The 23,145-nt window shown below is 40.5% G+C and overlaps 1 protein-coding gene across 1 annotated transcript in view; it reads right to left on the reverse strand.

Annotated features, from left to right (window-relative positions):
- The window catches only part of RYR3 (ryanodine receptor 3), a 361,967-nt gene that overhangs the window by 315,457 nt on the left and 23,365 nt on the right, over window positions 1–23,145 (reverse strand). The window contains 2 exon segments of the mRNA XM_057721476.1: window positions 9,073–9,093; window positions 16,488–16,595. Coding sequence (XP_057577459.1) covers window positions 9,073–9,093; window positions 16,488–16,595 — 129 coding nt within the window.

Here is a 23,145-nt window from a genome sequence, read left to right on the forward strand (position 1 = left end):
AATTTATCCAAGGAGGTAAACGATTTTTACACTGAAAAATACAAGATACTGATGAAATAAACTGAAAAAGACAAAAATAAATGGAAAGACATCCTGTGTTCATGGATTAGAATACTGTTAAAATGTCCATACTACCCAAAGCCATGCATAGAATCAATGCAATCCTGATCAAGATTCCAGTGGCATTTTTCATAGAAATAGGAAAAAACACTATTAAAATTTGCATGGAACCAAACTATATTACAAAGATACAGTAATCAAAAAGTATGGTATTAGCATAAAAAACAGGCATATAGACCAATGGAACAGAATTAAGAGCCCGGAACTAAACTCATGTATACATGATCAACTAACACTTGACAAGGGAGCCAAGAATACTCAATGGAGAAAAGACAGTCTCTTCAATAATTGCGGCTGGGAAAATTGGATATTCATATGTAAAAGAATGATCTCATTAAATGGTGCGAGGAAAACTGGATATTCATGTGTAAGAATGATCTTACATCACTCAAAATTAAGTCAAAATGGATTAAAAACTTTTATATGTGACCTGAAACCATAAAACTCCTGGAAGGAAACAGAGAGAAAAAAATCCCTTGACATAGGCCTTGGCAATGATTTTTTGGATATGACACCCAAAGCAAATGCAACAAAATTAAACAATCAGGACTACATCAAACATAAATACTTCTGCATAGCAAAGCACACAATCAACAAATTGGAAATAGAAGAAAATATTTGCAAATCATATATCTGATAAGAGGGTAGTATCAAAATACTTAAAGAACTCAGACAACTCAATAGCAAAAAAACCTCCAAATAATTAAATTAAAAATGGGCAAAGGATTTGAAGTGACATTTTTTCAAAGACACACAAATGGCCAAGTATATGAAAAGGTGCTCAACATCACTAATCATTAGGGAAATTCTGTGATATCACCTCATGCCTGTTAAAATGGCTATTATTAAAAAGGGAAAAGACAACAAATGCTGGCAAGGATTCAGAGAAAAGAAGACCCTCATACACAGTTGGTGAAAATGTAGATTAGTGCAGCCACTGTGGAAAACCGTTATGGAGGTTTCTCAAAAAATATAAAATAGAACTACCATATGATCCAGCAATTCCACTTCTGGCTATTTATCTGAAGGAAATGAAATGACTATGCCAAAGAGATACCTACACCCCCCATGTTCAGTGCAGCATCATTTACAATAGCTAAGATATGGAAGCAACCTAAATGTCTATCAACGATGAATGGATAAAGAAAATGTGGTACAGTGGAATACTATTCAGCTATAAAAAGAAGGAAATCCTGCTTTGCAACAACATGGATGGACCTTGAAGGCATTATGCTAAGTGAAATAAGTCAGACAAATACTGTATAATCTCACGTCTATGTGGAATCTAAAAAAACCCAAATTCATAGAAAATGATATCAGATTTGTGGTTACCAAGGCAAGGAGTGGGGAGTGTTGGAATTGGGTGAAGGTAGTTAAAAGATACAAACTTCCAGTTATAAGATAAATAAGCATTGGGGATATAATATACAACATGATGACTATAGGTAACACAACTGTATGGTATGTTTGAAAGTTGCTAAGAGAGCAAATCCTAAAAGTTCTTACCACAAGGAAAAAAAAAACTTTTTGTAACTATGTATATGAAGTGATGGATATCAGCTAAACTTATTACAGTAATCATTTTACAATATGTGTATGCCAAGTTGTCATGCTGTATACCAGTGTTGTATATCAATTACATCTCAATTAAACAACAACAACAAAAAGAATATTGCAGTTGATTTCTGCTCTTTATGCTGGGAGAGATCACTGCTGACTGTGAATGATGCTCAGAAACCTGAAGAAGTAAATATGTTATCTAAAGAGTCTGTGGTGATGAGAATAAAACTGAATTAAGCATCCAGAAAAAAAAAAAATGAGTCTGCGGTGAGAGAGAAAGTCAGAGAAACAGACAGACTGTCTTGAGCCAGAGCAGCTAAAAAATTCCTGGTAACTTATCACTGTCTAGTAATCAATACTCATCTATAACTGTCTATGCAGTATGAAGAAGATCTTCCTTAATACACTAGAAAACTGTGCCATGAAACCAGAGGATGGGAAGGACATACTGAAGGTATTCCCTAAGTGCTTTTTAAATAAATGGAGAAAGGACAGCACAATACACTATAGCAGGAAACCTGTCATCTCAAAGAGAAAAAATATTTAATAAGTGCTCATGTTTTAATAAGACAGGAAAAATTAAGTAAGGCTGAAATTATATTGGAGTTATCATTGTGAACTTTAAATTCAGGTTCTTCATAAAAATGAAGTTTTGATCACTAAGTGCTTTAAGAAATCTTTCTTTTGGTATCATACTAATACCTCCTTCCCACTAGTCGTGGAGGGGCCAATGTAACATATGTAACATACATCTCTCACCACAGAGTCTGGTCTCTGACATTAAGGTCTCTAACATCATTCACCATGAAATGCAACCTGGGATGTTTAAAGAGTTGTGTAATTGCATGACAAAAAAGAAAAAGAAAAGGAAAAGTTAATATGAGCCTGGGCTACCTTACTCCTGCAAGGAAGCAAGACTTCTCTCAAAGACCTCAGCAGAAATGCTAAAAAGGCTAACATGCGCCCTCTTTGACCAGAGGGGGTCTGAGCATCACAGAGAAAATGACGGCTGCATTTTGGAACATGTCAGGTGTCTGAAGAGAGGTGTGAGTCTAAGATGATACTAGAGCATGGTGACATAGCATGTGAAAGGGTCACCACAACATACATATGAGCTCCTATTAGTCTTACAGCAGGGATTCTAAGTTCAAATTATGATAGTCCTATATCGATGTTATTCTTCACTCACTAGATTATAAAACAAAAGTATAAGGTAGAAAGGCTATTTAGAAGGTGGGAGAACACTGAGTCATGGGTTTGGTTCTTGCACTGATTGTGATAACATGGTAACCCAGATTGTCTCTTATTGGTGAACTATCATAGGGATTGCTTTTCAAAAAAAAAAAAAAAAATCTGTTACGAAGAATTGCAGGTGCTCCATCTGGGACAGAATGCTGAACAAGGTCTTGTGGGCCACAAACTGGACCATCTGGAGCCAGGTGGCCCCAGCTTTAGGGAGGCTGGGGACCTGTGCTTGGGGTGTGGTCTCAGTCCTCCCTGCTCTTGAGGACCCTGGGATTAGTAGGAAAAAAAAAAACTGGATTCAACCTGAGACTTCTGTTCCAGATCAAGTGAGTATATTTCAAATCAATCTTATAGGTTTGGAAGTCTTTTGGTTTGGAGGGATACACATAGGTATATATGCTAACAACAGGATCATTTGGGGCTGAGTGTACTTATGTTTTGCGCGAGACCTGAGCATAAGCTAAAGTAGCCCTTATTGACTGAAACATGGGTGAATGTCTAGGATGGAAATCTCTGAATTCATTTGGGATGTTTCACAATATACAACAATCAGGACATCATCCATCAGAGGAGGGATTTAAGCAACTGAGTTTTCAACATAGTTTAATGCAAGAAATTAAAATGGAGGCTGTTTTTCTTCTATTGGAGCTACATTTTAGGGACTTCCCTGGTGGCCGAGTGGTTAAGAATCTGCCTGCCAATCCAGGGGACATGGGTTCCATCCCTGGTCCAGGAAGATCCCGCATGCCATGGAGCAACTAAGCCCATGTGCCACAATCACTGAGCCTGTTCTCTAGAATCTGCGAGCTGCAATTATTGAGCCCTTGAGCCACAACTACTGAAGCCCGTGCTCCTAGAGCCTGTGCTCTGCAATGAGAAGTCAACGCAGTGAGAAGCCCTCGCACCACAATGAAGAGTAGCCCCCACTCACTGCAACTAGAGAAAGCCCACGTGCAGCAAAGACGACCCAATGCAGCCAGTAAATAAATAAATAAACTTAGGGAAAAAAAGAACTACATTTTAGCAGCAAAGTACTACAGGGGAAAAATAAATGAAATAAAAAGGACAGACACAAAGACATCCCTTTTATATAGGAGGATAAGTTTGGAAAGACAAGTGTAAATGTAGGGAAATGTTGAATGATATTTATTATTCACAAGAAAGAAAAATGCCAAGGTTCACTAACAGGATTAAAATGAAGTGAATTTATTTTTTAAAAGGTACACAAGTCAGAGAGTCCTTATGGACAGACAGAAAAATGGGGGTAATGCACTGGTAGAACCCAGGAGCATTTTGCATTCCTGCCAGCACAAAAAAACTAGGTGAAACAAGAAATCAGTTGCAAATGAACCTGTTAGCACCAGGATTCAGCAAGTGAACTTATCATTCCTGGTTGCCCTGGGAACAGCTTGATCTAATAAAACCTAATGAAAAATTGCAAATTAAGTCAATAGTGTTAGAGGTGAAGCAATTGTGGCCTAGGGAGCTCCACTTGTGGGGAAGATACAGTGAAGACTGTAAGAGGGATTTGTGCTTTAGGAAAAGACTGAGGTTATGAGACAAGGAATTAGAGTTTTATATAAACAGGTTAACTTGACAGTGCATTCTTTCTTTTTTTTGAGTTTTCTCTTATTATTAGAATGTTGATTTTTTAAAATTGAAGTATAGTTGGTTTACAATATTATGTTAGTTTCAGGTGTACTGCAAAGTGATTAGGATATATGTATATGTATTTATATATATATACGTATGTATTTATATGTGTGTGTGTATCCATTCTTTTTCAGATTCTTTCTCCTTATAGGTTATTACAAAATATTGAGTAGAGTTCTCTGTGCTATACAGTAGGTCCTTGTTGTTTGTCTATTTTATATATAGCAGTGTGTATCTGTGAATCCCAAACTCCTAATTTATCCCTCCTCCCCCTCTCCCCTTTAGTATCCATAAGTTTGTTTTCTATGTCTGTGAGAGACTGCATTATTGAGAGAGCCTGGAACTACCGCAGTTCTATTGTTTCTCCCACAGACTGACTGAAATCAGTGTAGCTAATAAATCATGCATTTGTATACCCCTGTTGCCTTGCACACTCATGCAGCTGCCCAGAGGGAACAATGAACTGGGAAACAGCGGTCACTCATTCTCTTGGTGACCCAGGTCAACCTCCTGGGGTCAGAGAATTGTGTCTCTGCTGCTCAGACCTCTCCCAGGCCTTTAGCATCACCCAGGGCTGAGGCCTGCCTGGGTGCAATGCGGGAGTAGAACAGGGAGCTGCATCTACCACAAAATGTACAACCCTGAGAAGAGCAAGAGGTTCTGAAATGCTAGCATCTTATTAAATATACACCCTCCCTTTTCGCCATTATTGGAAATCTCTGGATGAAATTGGCATAGAAATATGTTATTGGGCCCTGTTAAAGGCTGAGAGAAAGAATGTGATTTTGAGATACTGTATTACATCAGGTCATTTTTTTCCAAAATTTGTGTAAATCCTAAAGTTGGATCAGGGTTTGCCAACAGTCCCTTTAGCAAGCTGACATGGGGAAATCCCCACGAGGGCAGGGGATAGGCTAAAGTTGCTGGGGTTGTAACATGGGGAAACAGTCCTAAAAACTATTGGGGCAAAATGCCAGGTCTTCTTGCCCCTGGAGCTGTGTGCTGAACACAGCGTGCTGCAGTAACTTAGAGAATCAGCACCATGGATAGCTCTGCTTGACTGACTAAAGGTGCCTCAAGAATTACAATTCAGTTACCTGTATCCACTAATAAGATAAAATCTAGAGATTTTTGTATTCCAGAAGTAATTTTGAGAATTTCTGATACCAAGTCATAAACTTCAGGATAAGAATAACTATTTAAAGACATACACACAGTTTAAAAAAAAAGACAATGTATTCAACTTACCTTTCTAATAATCTCACCAAAGACATGAAAATAGGTATTTTTCAGGAGTGGTCATGCCATGAGTTTCCACTGGCCCCAGCCCCATCCAGAGAGCAGTACTCAGGGGAGTTGGGAAGAGGAAACACCTCCTCAAGCAAATTCCCAAATGCTGTTCTTCAGCAGAAGCCTGTGTGGTGCTGGCCACGCTGACACAGGCACAGCTCTTAATTCATTCTTAAGAACAACATCCTGACTCTCCTGCCCACTGCCCTCCACCTTATAAACGCAGACGAGCAGCAGAGAAATGGGGCAGGGAACCCAGAATCTAGCCGCACATCACCAGTGAGATGGCGGCAGGTGATTTTTTAATAACGTGCTAGCTCCACTCTCCTCTCCATAACAAAAACAAAGGAGGCACAACTGGTGCCTACGAACTCAGAGGCCTCTTCCTTCCAACACGGAGCTAAGACCTGGAGTTATCCATCAAGGAAGATGTGAATGACTACCACCAACAAGGGCACCAACTATCTGGGTTTTATCAAAAAACTTTGTAAATAAGCCAAAACACATGTCTGGTGTTTGGCTGCAACTACTTAGAACATGGAGTCCACAAGCTGTACATGAGAACAGGCCTTAGGGTTTCACAAGTTCAAGAACTGGTGCAATTTCAATAACAAGACCAAAACAGATCATCCATGGTTGCCAATCTCACTTTTTGCCCAATAAGGGCATTTTAAAAGGAAAGAAACAACACTGTCACTTATTCTATCAATATAATTTTCAAAAAGAAACTATGCCAGCTTTATTCCAATTATGTTATAACACACTAAAAAGGACATAATCATTATGCTAAGCGAAATAAGTCAGATAAAGACAAACACAGTATGATATCACTTACGTGTGGAGCCCAAAGAACACAACTAACTAATGAATGTTACAAAAAAGAAGCAGACTCACAGACAGAGAGAACAAACTAGCGGTTACCAGTTGAAGGCGGGAGGGGCAATATGAGGCACAAACTACTGGGTGTAGGATGGGCTGCAAGGATGTATTGTACAAAACGGGGAATACAGCCAACATTTTGGAATGACGGCAAATGGAGTATATAAACTTTAAAAATGGCATAAAAAGACATATTTTTAAAAAGGACATAATCACAGAAAGGCAGACCTTTCCATTTATAAAGTTTATTAGTGAAACAATTCGTACAGTGTCTTTCTTTTCCTAATTTCCCTGATGACTTTCAGATTCTTCCTCAAGGACAGGCGCTGGTCCTGGAAAAGCATCCTAAGATGTTCAGGAGCCGCAAATGTAGTTCAAAGGCCCCATCTTGCAGAGGGGTAGAACAAGACCCAGAGAGCAGCAATGCCTGGGCCACAGTGCCCAGCCCCTAGCAGTCCTGCCCTTCCCTCCCTCCCGTTAGAGCAACATCTCTGGACTGAGGATCAAGGCTCAGCCCCACCTCCCTTCCCCCTCAGTACCAGCCTAAGTCTCAGCTGCAGGAGATGCCAGGTAAGAACAAGCATTCTCCCTTTAGCTTTCCTCCTCCTCCTCCTCCACCATGGACTCCCTAAATCTTCTTATTCCTGCTTTCTTTCCGCTGATTCCATTTGGTCATTCCCGATCCTTCCATTCTAAAACTAGTATTCGTAATCATAGGATGGGGCCATTGGCTACAGGGTTTTTGTTCCAGTGAGGATTAAAGCACCAGTTGAGATTAGGGTTTCTCTGGCACCCAGTTAATTTTTCTTTACCAGAATTTCCAAATAGGTGCTTTCATTACACTTTTATGAAATGAAAATAAGCTGGAGTTTTTTCTAGTTCATTCAGTTTTCCCTACAAATGTATAATTTAAACTCTGGTAGCTATTAAATTATATGATCAAAGGAAAAGTCTAATAAATAACCTGAAAGGTTTCTTCTATTCTCCCAGGATTTCTCGAATTCCAAACGTGCTTCATTTTTAAAAGGTAAGCAATGCTATTAAAATGAAAGATTTCCCCTAATTCTAATATCCCACAACTCAGGATTTAAAAAAAATTTTTAAATGCAGCTGAAATTCATCTCTGCCCATCCTCCTAACTAGCTATTAAAAAAAAAATCAGCAAAATTTCTCTTCAAAACATCCCATGTAAGAATACAACTATTTACCTACTTAGTCTGTGCTGGAGAAAGTTTAAGTACCAATCCTTCCTCACTCCTCTCAGAAACTTTAATGAAGATGTTTAAATTGTTTTGCAATTAAAATGTAAAGAGCACATTCACACACACACAAATATACACAACCACTGAAAACTACCTTTAGTTCAGCCTTGGGGAAGAAGCTCAAGCTTTCTAAGACAACAGAGGTCATTATGACATTACTATACTCACAGAGCATTCAAATGTCCACAGCAACAATGAGAAGAATTCTAGGGTTTGTGTAACATCAGCCAAGCTATACGTTATCACATTTACAAAATAACCCAAGATCACACAGGCATATTGATTTTAAGCAGGAGGTACAGACTTCAGAATGAAAAAAAAATTCCACCAAAGGACAGGCAATTCCACTAAAGCTAAAACACTATATTCAGAAAGGAGAGGTTTGATAGAGTCTGGAGCTTTAAAAATTTAATTCTGTGGGTTCTTTACTTGAAAATGCTTTTACTCAGGATATGAATAAATGTAAAAAGCTAGTTAACTTTAATGGTTACTCTTAACTGTTGAAATTAACATTTGATTTTTCCACTGGTTCACTTTGGGGATGCTGCATGAGAAAGGGAAAATATCAAACTAGCTTTTTCCACTTTTATTATGAATTCCAGCATTCTGGAAGAGCAGAGCTGGAGTTGCATAATAGACTAGGCGAGTCTGAAGCACTGAGAAGCTTGGAGTGTAAGGCAAGGCTGCACACTTCTGTCAACTCATCAACTTGAACCCTGTGGCCACAGGCCATTTAGACCATAGTCAGAGGGAAAAAGAATTTAAAAACAATTTTCAATATCTTGAAGTGAAAAAAAAAAAGAAAATAAAGAGTCCACAGGCAAGCTATCCTTGTAAATTCAGAGCAGCAATTTAACAAGCTTCTTGGCAACAAATTTCTAAGTGTGCAGCCACCTCTAATTCCACCAGACTGACGTGTGTGGTGTTTTTTTTTAATTGCAGAGACACAAAGGATGGAAACTGCCCTGAACATTCACAAGTGAAAAGCCCAGTTCATTACAAATACAGCTGAAGTCAGTTGTCCATGCAAAGAACACATACAGTAAAGGAGTGAATAACATACCCATTCTGAGAGGTCACTGAGCTAGCAAAATTGAAAACAAAACAGTAAATGGATATTTTAGTGTGTGCCAGTCTTGCTGAAAGCTTTCAAGTCATTTGAGGAATCTACTGATACTTAACAATAGCGAAAAACCCCAATGGGAATAAAGGGTATGAAATTCCTACTTGATGAATATTTTGTGGTTTTAGCTAGAAGTAAGCAGTGATATTAGATGTTAAAGTTTGTTTTTACTTTTCCAGTCCCGTGCTGATGTCATCAAGAAACTAGCAAAAGGGCAACATGCTGTAGCCTAAATTTGTCTGCAGCACTTTTTTTGTAATTCCATTTATGCAAGAAAATCCACCCAAAGAAAATGGTCAGTACCTACATCAGAAAATTTGGAATTTCTTTTTCTTAGAAATACTGCAATCAATTAGAAATTTTCTTTCACCAGAGAGGAGTTTTCTTACCATGAGGTAAGTTCTTCCAGATGGCAAATTTTAATGAGATGTCATGTTATCGAAAAAGGCCAGTTCAACAATAAAATGTGAATTACTTGCACACATTTTCGTTAGTATTAGTTGATCAGAGAAACACTAAAATCTGGTAGATCAGCATAAAATTCTAAAATCATAGCATAGCATGAGAGAATAGTAAGGAGGAGAAAAGAAAATAAGAGAAGGGACCTAAGTTTAATGACAACTTGGTCTGTGGAAAAACACATTAAAAAACCTTAGTTTGGAGGACTTTTATTATTGTTTGATTTCTGAAAATAATATCTGGCTTATTGAAGAAAGAAGTTCTATCAAAACTACAGAATAGATCCCATATTCTTCCACAAGGTGACTTATAGGAGATTCATGTCTCAAAAAAGTTAAAACTGTACTGTCATCACTTAGTGCTTTAGGGTTGCTGTTCTGGATGGAGTTTGAAAAAATTCTCTTCATCCATACCAAGTCAGAGAGAGAATAAATCCATTTATCCATCTACCTAAAATTATGGGAGCCAGGGTCTCCAAGAATAATGGCTAATACAAACAGGCTATCATTTCCACAAGTAATAGGTGATGGGCTATTGTCAACGGGACACACCAGAGGAAGTGAGGTGGTGACACTTTTCCACTTTAACTTGGTGCACTGCAGCCATCACAAACAGGAGGAAGTTCTTTTGCCTCTTGACTTCTTTCTTTTAGAGATGGTGAAACCAAAGCCCAGAGGCAGTGAGAGATTTGCCCACAGTCAAACTTCCAGTAGGTGGCAGTGCTAGGACTAAACCTCCCGACTTGGCTTTGTCGCCAAAACAGGCTGCTGTGAGCAAATGTGAGTGAAGGCTAACATGGGGCAGACTTTAAAGAGTAGTTTTTGGTATATAAACTCCTCAAGCTTTTGCATACAAGAGCAATTTCACCAAATAGGCTCTGTTATTTTGTTAATAAAAAAATATTATTGTTTTTGTAGCAGGGGTGTATGACCAGCCATAGGTTAAAAACAGAAATGGAAGCTTCCCAAATCAGAATGTTCTTTTTCTCCCTTTCAAAAGAAAAAGCAGGATCAAGTCAAACAAGTTAAGAATTTAATTCTGTGGTATCTGGCTGCTGTCAATTAGGCAGTAGGTACAGGTAACAACCCCAGGATGAACAACTGACGGGAGCTGGCACTGGAGAGGGGAGGTCCTGAGCGGGAGCACCGAGTTGGTACTTGGAGAGCTTGACACAGTGGCTTTTTACCAACTAGTGCAAAGGAAGTTCAAACTTGAACACCTAATGCAGTGATTGGTGCATCCTGGCTATCCTAGCTTTACAGCATACATGGGCTGGTCCTGGGACTTACATCTCAACACATGCAGAAGTGACTTTGTACTTTTTCTCCAAAGGAAATCTTCCATCCTATTCTAAAGGTGTAATGGATGCCTGCTGTTGGATCTGACTCATGAAATAAATAATTTCTTTCTTTCTTTTAAAAAATGTCAATGGGGATGAAGTTTATCTAGAACTGTGTACACAGTTCCTCCAGCGGTCTTGTTCCCTCCCCACACACATACCAAAATCAGTTCTCATTATGGCTCTTTTCTGACTATGATGAAGGGAAGAGGAAAACCTCAGATTGAGAGGCTACACCTGGATGATGTAATATGAAACTGATGGTGGGAACTCAGGGTCCCAGGAACAAAGAGGTAAGACTCCTATTTGCCTTCTTCATTCTGGGTGAGTTTGCACAAGATCTCTACATCTGGGCACAGCCAGAATTCAAACTTTAGACAATGGGCTTCTAACTCCCCTCATCAGCATCTGTTTTGACTTGTTCATTACTTAACCATGTCAGAGGAGATGCATCTTTAGCGGAGTCTTTTTTAATAATGTTGTCACCTTTCTGTGATTAAATTTCCTCTGACTTTATAAGATGGATGAATGTCTTGAACTTGGCTGCAAGGTTAGTAACTCATGACATGAACTTTAAATAACCTTTACATGAATACATCAAAATGTAAGATTATGCTTCCTTGGATGTTTACAAGGTTACACAATGCCAGGAGGCAACGCTTAGCTTCTCTGAAAGCACAGACACATCATCCCTGAGCAGGACAAGTGTGCCACCACACGTGTGCATTTCTTTAGCAACTGTGCCGCGTGCAGTATTCCCTACTCTAAAGACAGGGGCAAGTGAAAGGAGTTGAAGCTCCTCTTAGTATTTTTTTTTAAATAAATTTATGTATTTATTCATTTATTGGCTGCTTTGGGTCTTCGTTGCTGTGCGTGGGCTTTCTCTAGTTGTGGCGAGTGGGGTCTACTCTTTGTTGTGCTGCGCTGGCTTCTCAGTGCAGTGGCTTCTCTTGTTGCTGAGCATGGTCTCTAGGCATGCAGGCTTCAGTAGCTGTGGCTCAAGGGCTCAATAGTTGTGGCTCACAGGCTCTAGAGTGCAGGCTTAGTAGTTGTGGTGCATGGACTTAATTGCTTCTTAGCATGTGGGATCTTCCTGGACCAGGGATCGAACCCGTGTCCCCTGCACTGGCAGGCAGATTCTTACCCACTGTGCCACCAGGGATGTCCTGAAGCTCCTCTTAGTGTTAATGGGACCATCTCATAAGTAAAATGGGGACTTAAACGACCACCTCTCAGTGAGCTTATCTGTGAGATAAGTTCTTGCAGAAACAGCATCTTTCTAGGTCACATTTCCCAATCAAGTTTAAAAGGCTGATTGCATACTTGCATTCTAGATATTTTAGAATCTAAAGTCAAGCATGATCATATACAACCATAACATCAATTCTTTTTTCACGTATATTTCATCTCTTTCTTTTTTTTTAAGTATGAAAAGTCTGACAGTGATTAAGTCAACTTTTGGAGAAAACCAGAGCCCTTATCAGGAGTGCAGCTGATAACTGTGTTACAGCCTTTCATTTTCAGAAGCATTATGTCCATTCATGTCAAAACCCATTTGTAGTTATACAGCCCTCGATTTAACATGCACCTGGGCATATAGCATGGGACTCTCCTTCTTTTGCGGCATTTGAATATGCCTGAAGGATCTGTGACAGAAGGAAGCGGATCAGAGATGAAAAGAGGAGCCAATATTCATTTCCACACCCACAGGCACTTGTCAGCACTTATTTAATTCTCACCCGATCCTATGAGGGAGGTTGCATTTTGAAGGTGTGGAAAGCCGGGTACAGAAAGGGGAAATAATGTGTCCCAGAGGTCACTTGCTCCAGTATAGCCTGGCCTGAAAACACAGCTGCCTGACTCCAAAAACGGAGCTTCTCTCGCTACAAATGCTGCTAGGTCTGTATTCAGAGTCATTGCCATAGGATGATGAGGACTGAGGACTCAGAGGGAGATGGTGACATCCTTTCTAGCCCCATGTCCTGCTGAAGGTGGCTGGGGACCTCACATACTGTAAGTTTTATCACTCCAAAATGTGAAAATATGTTAATATTTGTATGAAGGGATTTTACATAAAACTCTAGCTACTTAACTGGTCACAGTGCCAAGCATCCATCTCTTGGTAGTATTCCCCAGAATAACATCAGGTAGGACTTAATCAGAGGTCAAGTGACCCAAGGATGAGTTTAGCAAGGGTGGACTCTGAGGCGAACTGATGTTCTCTGCCCCCAGGGCCTCCTCATCATTCATTCTCCTTTTCAACATAAAGCCGGGTCCCATATACTACTGGTTGTAGCTCAGGACATTTCAATAATAAACTCTCTGTCATGAAACCAAGCTGGACACACCTTTGTTTTCTTTGTTAGCAAAAGGATTGTTGCAGAACCGTCAATCCTTGCAAAAAGACTTCCTTACGCACATCATATGAATAAACAAATAACCGATGTCATTAAAAAAACAGTCCACTTGCTGTGCAGCAGTGAACAGACACACAAGGACCAATTTATGCCTAGAAGGAAAAATGACACTCTTCAAAGCATCCTGTTTGGTGGCAGTCATGATCATTAGGGAAAGTAATATCTGTTTAAAAGCAGTAAATGCCTATTTGCAAACAGAATGGACTGGCGTGCAGAGGAGGCGTCAACCCAGTCAAACAACCCCATGCTCCCCAGAGGATCATTACGGTTTGTCATGTTATCTCACTTCCTTCTTGATTTTTCCTCTTTTTCTTTTTCTTCCCTGCTGAATATTATCATCTCAAATCAAATTAAGTACTAACAGTAAGTGTGCACAGCAATCACTTCAGAAAAGCAAAACATTCAGATTCAAGAGGTTATATAAAAATATTATTTCTCATAATAAAGATTGAGAGCCCAGATGGAATTGGGGGAGAGTTCCAAGAGGCTTATAGCAACTGAAGCTGCTGTTCAGCAGAGCCACCAACAAATAATACATTCTAAATCATTTGAAAAGAGTACTCTCTATCTGTACTCCAGCTCTTCTTTCAAGTCCCTTCCTTCTAGCTCTAAGATCTCTAGTTATTAATAATAACAGCAATAATGTATCAAGGTGGGGAATAATTATTCGATCATTCTTTTCTTTGGTAAAATAGCACAAAACAGCAATACGACACATGGGAAATTTCAGAGTCTGAATCAACACGCTGATTGCTATCCAACGACTTTTTAATAGTAAAAACGTCATGGATTGTTTATTTTGGACAATTTTCAAAGAGAATGGATCCTCCAATAAGATTCAATGTATTGGTTTTTAAATACTGTAAATTAAAGATGGCCCCTGAAATATGTAACTATATGGAGTAAACTTCTGCTATAACATGGCTGGTAATTAAGGTATATCTCATTCATATGTTCCAAAACTAAGCATTCAATCTTATTAAGTTGGCATTTGTATTCTGTTTGGAAAATGAGTTGTTATTTATTCTTTTTTAAAAGACAAATCAAGTTAAGACTACCATTTAAGTTCTTGGCAACAAAGAAGAGCAAGGGTTATAACCAGAACTTTTCAATTTACTTTGTCATCTACAGGATTCCTTGAACTACTTGAACTAAACGATAAAGAAAAAAGAAGTCCTTTGAAATGCACTTTTGTGACCAATCAAGATAAGAGAATGCCCACGAGATAATTCTCCAGTTACATAGCTTCTATCTTTCCAACTTCTACCCCAGGTCATACGTTGGCAGGGTCTAGCTGATTGTGGTTGACATTGAAAGTGGTGATATTCCAAATCGACCGGGTCTCCCTCACCAAAGATGTCTGTAAATCATGCGTTAATTATGTTGGGGAAAAAAATGAGCAATTAAAAAGTATTTTGTCCCCCTGAACTGGAAACGTTTGAGGGTGTGTGCCTAAGGAGGAAAGCACGGGGTACTGAGGTCAATGTACCCTGTGGGGGAGGTGAACACGGACTTCAGGGACCATCAAAAGAACAAAAACTCACCTGTGTTAATGCTCTAAGGAACAAAACAAAGCTATTTTCAGGTGGCTAATGAAAGCATACTATTCTAAACCAAAAGAGTAAAGAATCAGTTATTGGTGTTAAGGACCCTCGAAAACTAATTAAACATCCTAATTTTACAGATGAGAACCCGATGGCCCCAAGAGATTAGAAGACTTATGTAAGATCACATTAAGAGATGGAAGATGACCTAAAATGTAAATATTGGTTCTCTTGAGTTTACGGTCATTGTCTCTTCTACCACCAACGAGACACTGCTTTATTATGTGTGAGTTCATTCGAGTCCAGTAATAAACTGTGCTAGGTCCTGCAAATATTCGTACCTACATGCAGTATAGAATGCAAAAACTTAAACTTGTAATTATATACACAATGGTAAGAACTATTTGTTGACTGTTGCTCAAGTAAGGGCACCCATCCTAGAGCCACAGGGTCAACAAAGGCTTCTCAGTCGACCTAATATCTAGACTTGTTCCTTGAAGGAGAAGTAAAGATTACATAAGGGAAGAGAGAGCGGAGGAGAAAGCTGTTCTAAATGGAGGGAACAGCTGATACATACCATCAGAGGTAAAGAGAATTGTTTGAGGAAGTGGGAGGAATTCAATGTAGTTGAATGCTTGGGGGTATATGGTGAGAGATGGGGCAGGAAAAGTGAGCAGGGCTCACTAAATCCTGAAGGCCTTTATGCCTAGTTAAGGAATTTAGGATTTCTCTTAAGGTAATGGGCAGACAGAGAATTTTAAAACAGTAAAATGTAGTGATTAGATCTGCATTTTGGAAAGAACATGATGACAGCTGAGTGGAAAAAAAAAATGATAGGGGAGGTAGGCACAGAAGGAATCAAAGCAGTTAGTCTGATGTAGTAACCCAGAAGATAAAGGATAGTCATCTAATACAGTATCTAAGGGGGGTGGAGAGAGATGTTTGAATTTGAGATATTCAGGCCATAGAATTAAACTACTTGATGATAAATGAATACAAATAAATGTGACTCATTAGATAAAGGGTCAAAAATTATTCTGAAGTCTCTGGCCAAAGTCTTGCCTGGGAGACCTTTGGGAGACCATCATCCCTTGGTTAAAGACTTAGAGACAATTTACTAACAATAGACACTCAAGACAGCTCTGTGTTTGCTCATCATGAGTGAAACTGTGGAGATCTGGGTATATGCCAAAGACTCTGAATTCTACAGGAAATCCTCTCCAAAATGCCATAACCTGGTTGTGCTGCAGTGGGGCAGTCATGAATCTCTGATGAGACTGTCCCAAGAAAAAAGAACCAGCCTAACAGGTTACCCCCATCCCAAGGCCCTTTCAGCCTCTCCATATTTCCCAATGGATTCTGGGTTCAATGTCCTCCCGCTCAGGCAGCATTAGTGGTGATCTATTTTATTTTCTGGTGGAAGTTGGTTAACGCAAAGGAAGCAGAATTAGGGCTGCTAAAGAAGAGGAATAAGAGGACTGACTCAAGGAAAATGGAAAACTAAGGTTTTCTAGTTCAAAACTGGAGGAATGAACTGAAGTGTGTCCTTTTGGTCTATCAGCAAATCCCCACCCAGGGCATAATTCAGGTACTCACCCCTTCGCCGCCATTTTCACCTGTGTTGGCAAGCATCTCCTGCAGGGCCCTGACAGAGAGGGACTGTTCCAGCACAAAATTGCAGACACAGAGATCTGGAGGCACATACTGTGGAAATAAAACCAGAATGAGGATTCCCACTCATATCAGTTGGGGATCAGCCATGCAACAACATCTCAAGGGCAAAGAGCCAAAGTAACAATTGGATTGATGGATGGATGAATGAGTACAAAAGGTAGTTTTTTTTTTTTACATTGAAAGGGGTTTCAAGCTGGATTCTAAAGGAGAAGGAGAAGAAAAGCTCTAAGTCTCAAGGGAACAGTGACCAAAAATGTCAGGATCAACTTGAGTGAGGGCTGGGGCACACGTGGGAGAAGAAGACACATACCGCCTTGCTAAAGGAGGAAAGCCTGATCAACACTGATGTCTGGGTGGGACCAAAGGAAGAAAGTCAGTGGGATCTCATCCACAATAATTTGTAAGAGGACAAGACCAGAATGTGGCTCTTGACAATAGTGACCACAACAGGGATACCACAGTGTAAAAAGGGGCAGCGAGGCCTAAGAGCTATATAAATTTAACTCTGAACAAAGAGATGTCCAGAACTATAAGAATTGATGACCCCTACAACAATCATTCCAATTTCTTATGTGTTCAGGTAGTACCATGATATTCTCAAACATTTCTCAAAAACAGTTAAAGACAGCCTTCTCTGCACCCAGTACTTTTCTGGACCAGGTATTGTTTTAAGTGCTTTGCTCACATTAACTCATTTAATCCTCACAATCACTCCATGTACAGTTATTATTAATATTCCACTTTACAGCCAAGGCAACTAAGGCACAGAGAAGTTAAGTCACCTGCCCAAGGTCACAGCTTACACTTGGCTGAGCTGGATTCAAATCCAGGCAGTCTGTCTCTAAATCCATACACTTAACTCTGTTCCTGCTGCTGATGAAAACATTACAGATTTTTTTTGCAACTAGAATATTTTCATTCAGCAAGTATTTAAGTATTATATTTATGTAAAACACAATGCTCGGTATTGACAAAGATACAAAGACATGCAAAACAAAATCACTGCTCTTCAGGAGTTCACAATCTGGTTCCATGACACACCATTTTCCTTGGGAATACAGCTTATATCCACCTTGCACACCAAGCCTTTGTTTCCTCTGTGATATTGGCTCAACATTGACACCATGAGAGTAACAGGAATGAAGAACGAGGGCCAGAAGTCACCAACAGCTATGCCTAACACTCAGAGACAGGTAACGCTGTTTTCATGGAGCTCCAATTTAAAAGCTAAAGCAAGCCTGCTACCAAAGCACAGATAACCCCTCTGATTTTCAACATTTTCATTTTTAAAATAAAGATAATGGAATTGGTGATGTTTAAGTTCCCTTTAATTTCCAAGTGTTCATACATTCTTCCTTCTCCTCCCCAACCTCAACTCCCTCCAAACAGATGTCCCACTTGTTGGACTTGCCCACTTTTTTCCCTCTAGTAAGTTTTAAGACCCCCTACGTCAAGAGTGGGTCATCCTATTCTGAAGGCTACTGGCCCATGGGTGACTTATGTTTTGAGTATTGCCACTTAAAACTTCTCTACTCAGGGAATCTACAGTCAGAAATCCTAAAAACCCAGACTTCCAAGAATTCTCGTATTATAGGAAATTGCCCGGTTCTCTTTATGAACATGATGTAACCAAGGAGAAACTAACACGAAAAGACAACCACCTTTATTTTACACGTCTCTTGCTTTGTTTTCAATGTCTGTTCCTGCTGCAGGTAATTAACTCATTTGTATGGGACTTGAGAAAGCAGACAGCTGGTGATGCAGGGCAAGGCTTCACATGTGTTTTTAGAGCACATATTGCATCGATAATAGACAGACAATAATATGATAGCAGACAATAATATGATAAAGCATTTCCCTAAAGACCATATGCCATAAACACACACTGTCTGACTCAGTCTCCCAAAAGAGGATGCCATCTCACAAGATTTTACAGAGGTTTTTTCCTACCACATCTTGGTCTATCTGGATTTCATGTCACCAGAATAGGAAGCACATAGAACCAGGGTTTCAGTGTTTCCTCTTCCCCCTTCACTTCACTGGAGCGTGGGATTTGGAGATTTTTCTATTCAGGAATGTCTGCAGGTATGGTTGATACTTTAAAGGGTGCATTTTGGCTAATTGACTGACCCCAACATTCACACTCAGTTTTACAAGAACCCTATTCAGTCCAGTCTCTTTAAGACAAACTTCCACAACTCAAAGTGCTAGAGATCCTGTCCATACATGAGGTTGTGTGATTCTCAAACAGCTCTCTTTCCTTCTGTGTCTGGTTTGCTTGGACAGGGATAGGAGTTCTCCCCCAGCACCACCATCCTCCATCCTGATGGAGGACCACTGATATCAGACACTAGGCATGCGCCAATTATATTTTTCTTTTCCCTCCAGATATTAAAAGTCCCAAGGTGGTCATGATTTAATTACTGGTGCAGATAGGTCCATTTACAGAGGGAAAGTGAGCATGGGGAGGAAGCACCTCATATGGGAGCGCTGTATCTACCACCGGTTTACATCATTTCCTTATAGTTTAGTTTTTCTACCTCTAGAGCGTGGTCCTGCCTGGACTCTCCTTGCTCAGGGATAAGGTCACACCACTCCAAGAGCATGCAGAACAACATGTGGGCAGTGGCAAGGGAGGGGACAGGGCAACAGGAATATCTGGAGAAAAACAAAATGCAGCTAGCAACGTGTGACATGGAGCGCAGAGCACAGAGCCATCTGACCTGCTCTGCCAGCTGCCATCCTTAATTAAACTCCACACCAGCCTGAGCTCCCACCTCCACACGCCCCAAGAATGCGCGAAGGCCACTGGTCCATCAAAGCTAATTTGTTTGCAGCGTGAGAGCCCCCCAGGAGGCCAGCTCATTGTCTCCGTGCTCTGGAGCCTGGGCCCCAGTCACTGCCTGGCGGGCGTGGGGCACGTGTTTGATGATTCTCAGCACGGAGAGAAGGGCTCTGTTGACATCTGTTCTGAAATAGCTCCTCATCACTCTCCCCAGCCCTGTCCTCAGCCTAGAGAAGGACCATGTTTCCAAATGTCCTACAGAAAACCTTGAGATGCCAGGGCTCTGCATAAGCCAGGAACTAGGTATTCATTTAGCCACACTATATAGAAAACGGCAAAAGGGAAGGCCTGTGCACCCTCCATGTCCCATAAATCTATGTAACATATACCTCACTGCATTCAAAGTGTGTTTCTAGGGCTCACTAAGTCCAAGATGGTGGGAATTTAATACTTCTGCTGTTGGATTCATCTAGCATTTTCCTAGCTAGCACCCCACAATGTACGCTCACCAGGCTACTAGTTTGTACGAGATAAGCCTTCAGGGAAATGAAGAATTAGTTAACAGGAGGGGGGCTGTCCTCCCTATATTACGCTGTTAAGCACGCTGCTGCGGCTTATATAGTTCTTCACACAGCGCAGTCTGTTTCACTAGACTGTATCTTGCAAAATCTGTGTGTTATTCTACGTTTGGTATCCTCAGTACACAGAACAGCAAGTGCTCAACTCAAGCCTTGCTGAACTGACTCTGCGTCCTAGACTCTCTGAGAGTGTGTGACTGACGGTGTCTGTGGTTGCAGACAAATTGCGCTGAGCATGCACCTGCCTGGCTGAGCCCCTTCCCTAAGTCTCCTGCTTAAGATTCAGGGGACCCTTCTTCTCTCATTGTCATGCGTCTCCTCCCACTTCTCTGTGAACTCATGTGGCTCTCACATGGCCGTGCCTCAATAATATACCCTGTAAGGGCATCAATGGCTTTGAATGAAAAGCAATAAAGAGTATATTGGTTAAGCGTGAACACTAGCACAGGATTGCCTGAGGTCCTGTCTCTGTTTAACCACTTATTAGTTGAATGCCATTAGCAAGGTAATGTAGTCTCTTTGTGCCTCAGTTTCTCTATCTGTAAAGTACAGATCGAATAGTACCTACTACTGAAAATAAACTAAGTTTTTATGCTTAAAGAGCTTAAAGCATGGTCTGGCACATATTAAGTACTCAGTAAGGGTCATATGTTATCCACACAGGGCAGTGAAACCCAAACATCAATAACTCTCTTAAATGTTCATGTATATTTCTACTATTTTTGAAGTTCTTATTTTGTGTAAGGATAAAGTGAAATCCCTGTCCTACAAGGTTGTGTGGTCTCATGGAGCATCGGGGAAGCCTATGGACAACTTCCAAAGTACGATTCAAAGACCCATAGGTGGGTAAGGAAGTGTGTGAGGAGGCACACAGAGATGAACAGACCTGCAGTGCAGAGAGGGGGAGGGGAACAAAGGGAGGTGAGGAGCGAGGCTGAGGAAGAAGTAGGCCTTAGACTGAGGGTCTTGAGTGCCCCTGCCAAGGATTTTGGACAAAGCTCCTTTATCTTCAGAGCAATAGGTGACATTAAAGGAAGGGATCGAATCAAATACGCACCTTTGAATGATCCCCGCAGGTCCAGTGTGAAGGGGGCTGGACGAAGGCAGGGAAACAAGTTAGGAGGCTGCTGCAATAACCTGGTTGCAAGGTGACAATGGCATGAATTAAAGTCAAAGTAGTGGAAATGGAGATAAAGCAGATAAAGAATTTGCAAAATCTTCAGACGCTAAGAGAGAAGATCTGGTGACTAACTGGATGAAGGAGAGGAGTAGAAGATGACCAGTGTTCCTATCAGAGGGAATCAGTATTAAAAAGATAGAATTCAGGAAGGATCAGAAGTACTACACAGACAGTAATTACACTTGGTAGATTGTCCCTGGATCTCCATTCGGGTAACAGAATGATGATGGAGAGCAAAGTCTCTATGACGATGTAGGGGTATCCCTGCAGGTGTCAGCAGAGGGAGGCTCTCCTGGGAGAAAAGGAGGACCATGAGAGAATGACACGTGTTCTCCACAAAAGGAGAATTCCTAGAGACCCAGCAGCCAAAGTCAGCCTAAGTAACCTTACTTTCCTTTCCCATGTCCGTAAGGCAGTCAGCCAGTATTTAGAGAACCTAACAATATGCATTCAGTACTGTACTAGCTGCTGTGGGGAAAAAAGAGGAAAGACATGGCTCCTATCCTTTAAGGAATTTTTAAGCTATTTAAGGAGACAGATCTACCATACATGAGACTTTATGAAACAGTACAAAAGTCCACATTCAATGCTAAATCGAGGAGTATGAGTTACATGTTTTGCAGGACCCAAAGGCCTCTCAGCGAGGAAAGGCCAGCCCAGGCTGGAGCGTGGCCTGAAGAGGGTTCACGTGGGCAAGTAGTTCCCGGCACAGAGCCAGAACTCAAATTTTTGCTTAATGAACAAGATGGGAGAATTATTTTTCCGTTTCCCTGTGTGGATTCTTCCCTTCTGTTTGACATTCCATTAGCTGAAGCAGCATTTTTAAGTTATAGGCGTTGCAGCACCTATACTGTCCTTACTTCCCTTTGCTTTTTCACCTAATTCACTGTCCCTCGTCCGCACCCCACCCCCCATCTCCGTGGGCACTGTGTCTGCTGGTAACAGGCAGAGCTGGACTCTGTCTCCAGTGGTCTGGCTTCTAATGCCTTGTTTGTTCCGCTTCACCACAGCTTCTCAAACAGGACTGATAACCATCTCCCTCTGATGGTTCAATGTAGCCCTACTCAAAGACTGTGGATGAGAAGACTTGCCAGGCCCTTGGGGGCAGAAAATTATTCTCTCCTCCAGAAAATGCTCCAGGTCAGTCTGGCCCCATTGGGTACAGTGTGGCATTGGATAAGACGAAACTTCCATGGGAGAGCATCAGGATGGCTAGAGATGGCACGTGTAGCTTGTATCTCAGGAGCTTTAAGCACTTCACAGACATGATCTCATCCACCTACAGCAGACATGAGCTCATTTGTGGACTGCCCCTCTTTTATTGATAATACATAATTATTTGTATTGGGTTTATACTTCAAAGGCAGAGCAGATCATTAACCAAACTAACACCTACATCTCATCTCAACCAGGTTTTATTTAAGTATTTATGCAGTTAAGTGACTTTTAAATCTACCTTTGTCACCTCTGCTAAGTTTCTGATAGATTATACTGAAGGAATTTACATAGTGAATATTTAAATCTGAAGCTGTTGCTCAGTCTCTGTAATTCTATAAAAATAGTTGGTGGCTTTACAATTTTTAGAGGTGGGTAAATTGAAATACAAAGGAATTAGGCAAAACATACGGGCAAGTAGAGAAACAAGAATAGAAATCATATATTCATTTAAAATGTATCTATTTACCTATCTATATAATTGTAGCAGGTATTGTACTAAATCCTCTATAAATATTATCTCATTTAACTCTTACCTCAACTCTTTTAGCAAAAAGATTATAGGTAGACAGTTTATAAATGATAAAACAGACTCCGAAAGGCTGAAACACTTCCCAACAATCACATGCTGAGAAGGGAACAGCATTTAAATCAGGAATTTCAAACTCAACTCTTTCCGATTCTGTGTCAATATTCCTGAAGAGAAGGTTTTCATCCTTATACCAATGTTGTGTTGTGGAACTCTAAGTCTACTAGGCTACCTCCTCCCAATTCTTTTTTTTTTTTTTTTGGCCACACCAAGGGGCATGCGGGGATCTTAAG

Source organism: Hippopotamus amphibius, chromosome 2, assembly GCF_030028045.1.
Source record: "Hippopotamus amphibius kiboko isolate mHipAmp2 chromosome 2, mHipAmp2.hap2, whole genome shotgun sequence".
In the NCBI taxonomy this organism is placed as follows: Eukaryota; Metazoa; Chordata; class Mammalia; order Artiodactyla; family Hippopotamidae; genus Hippopotamus; species Hippopotamus amphibius.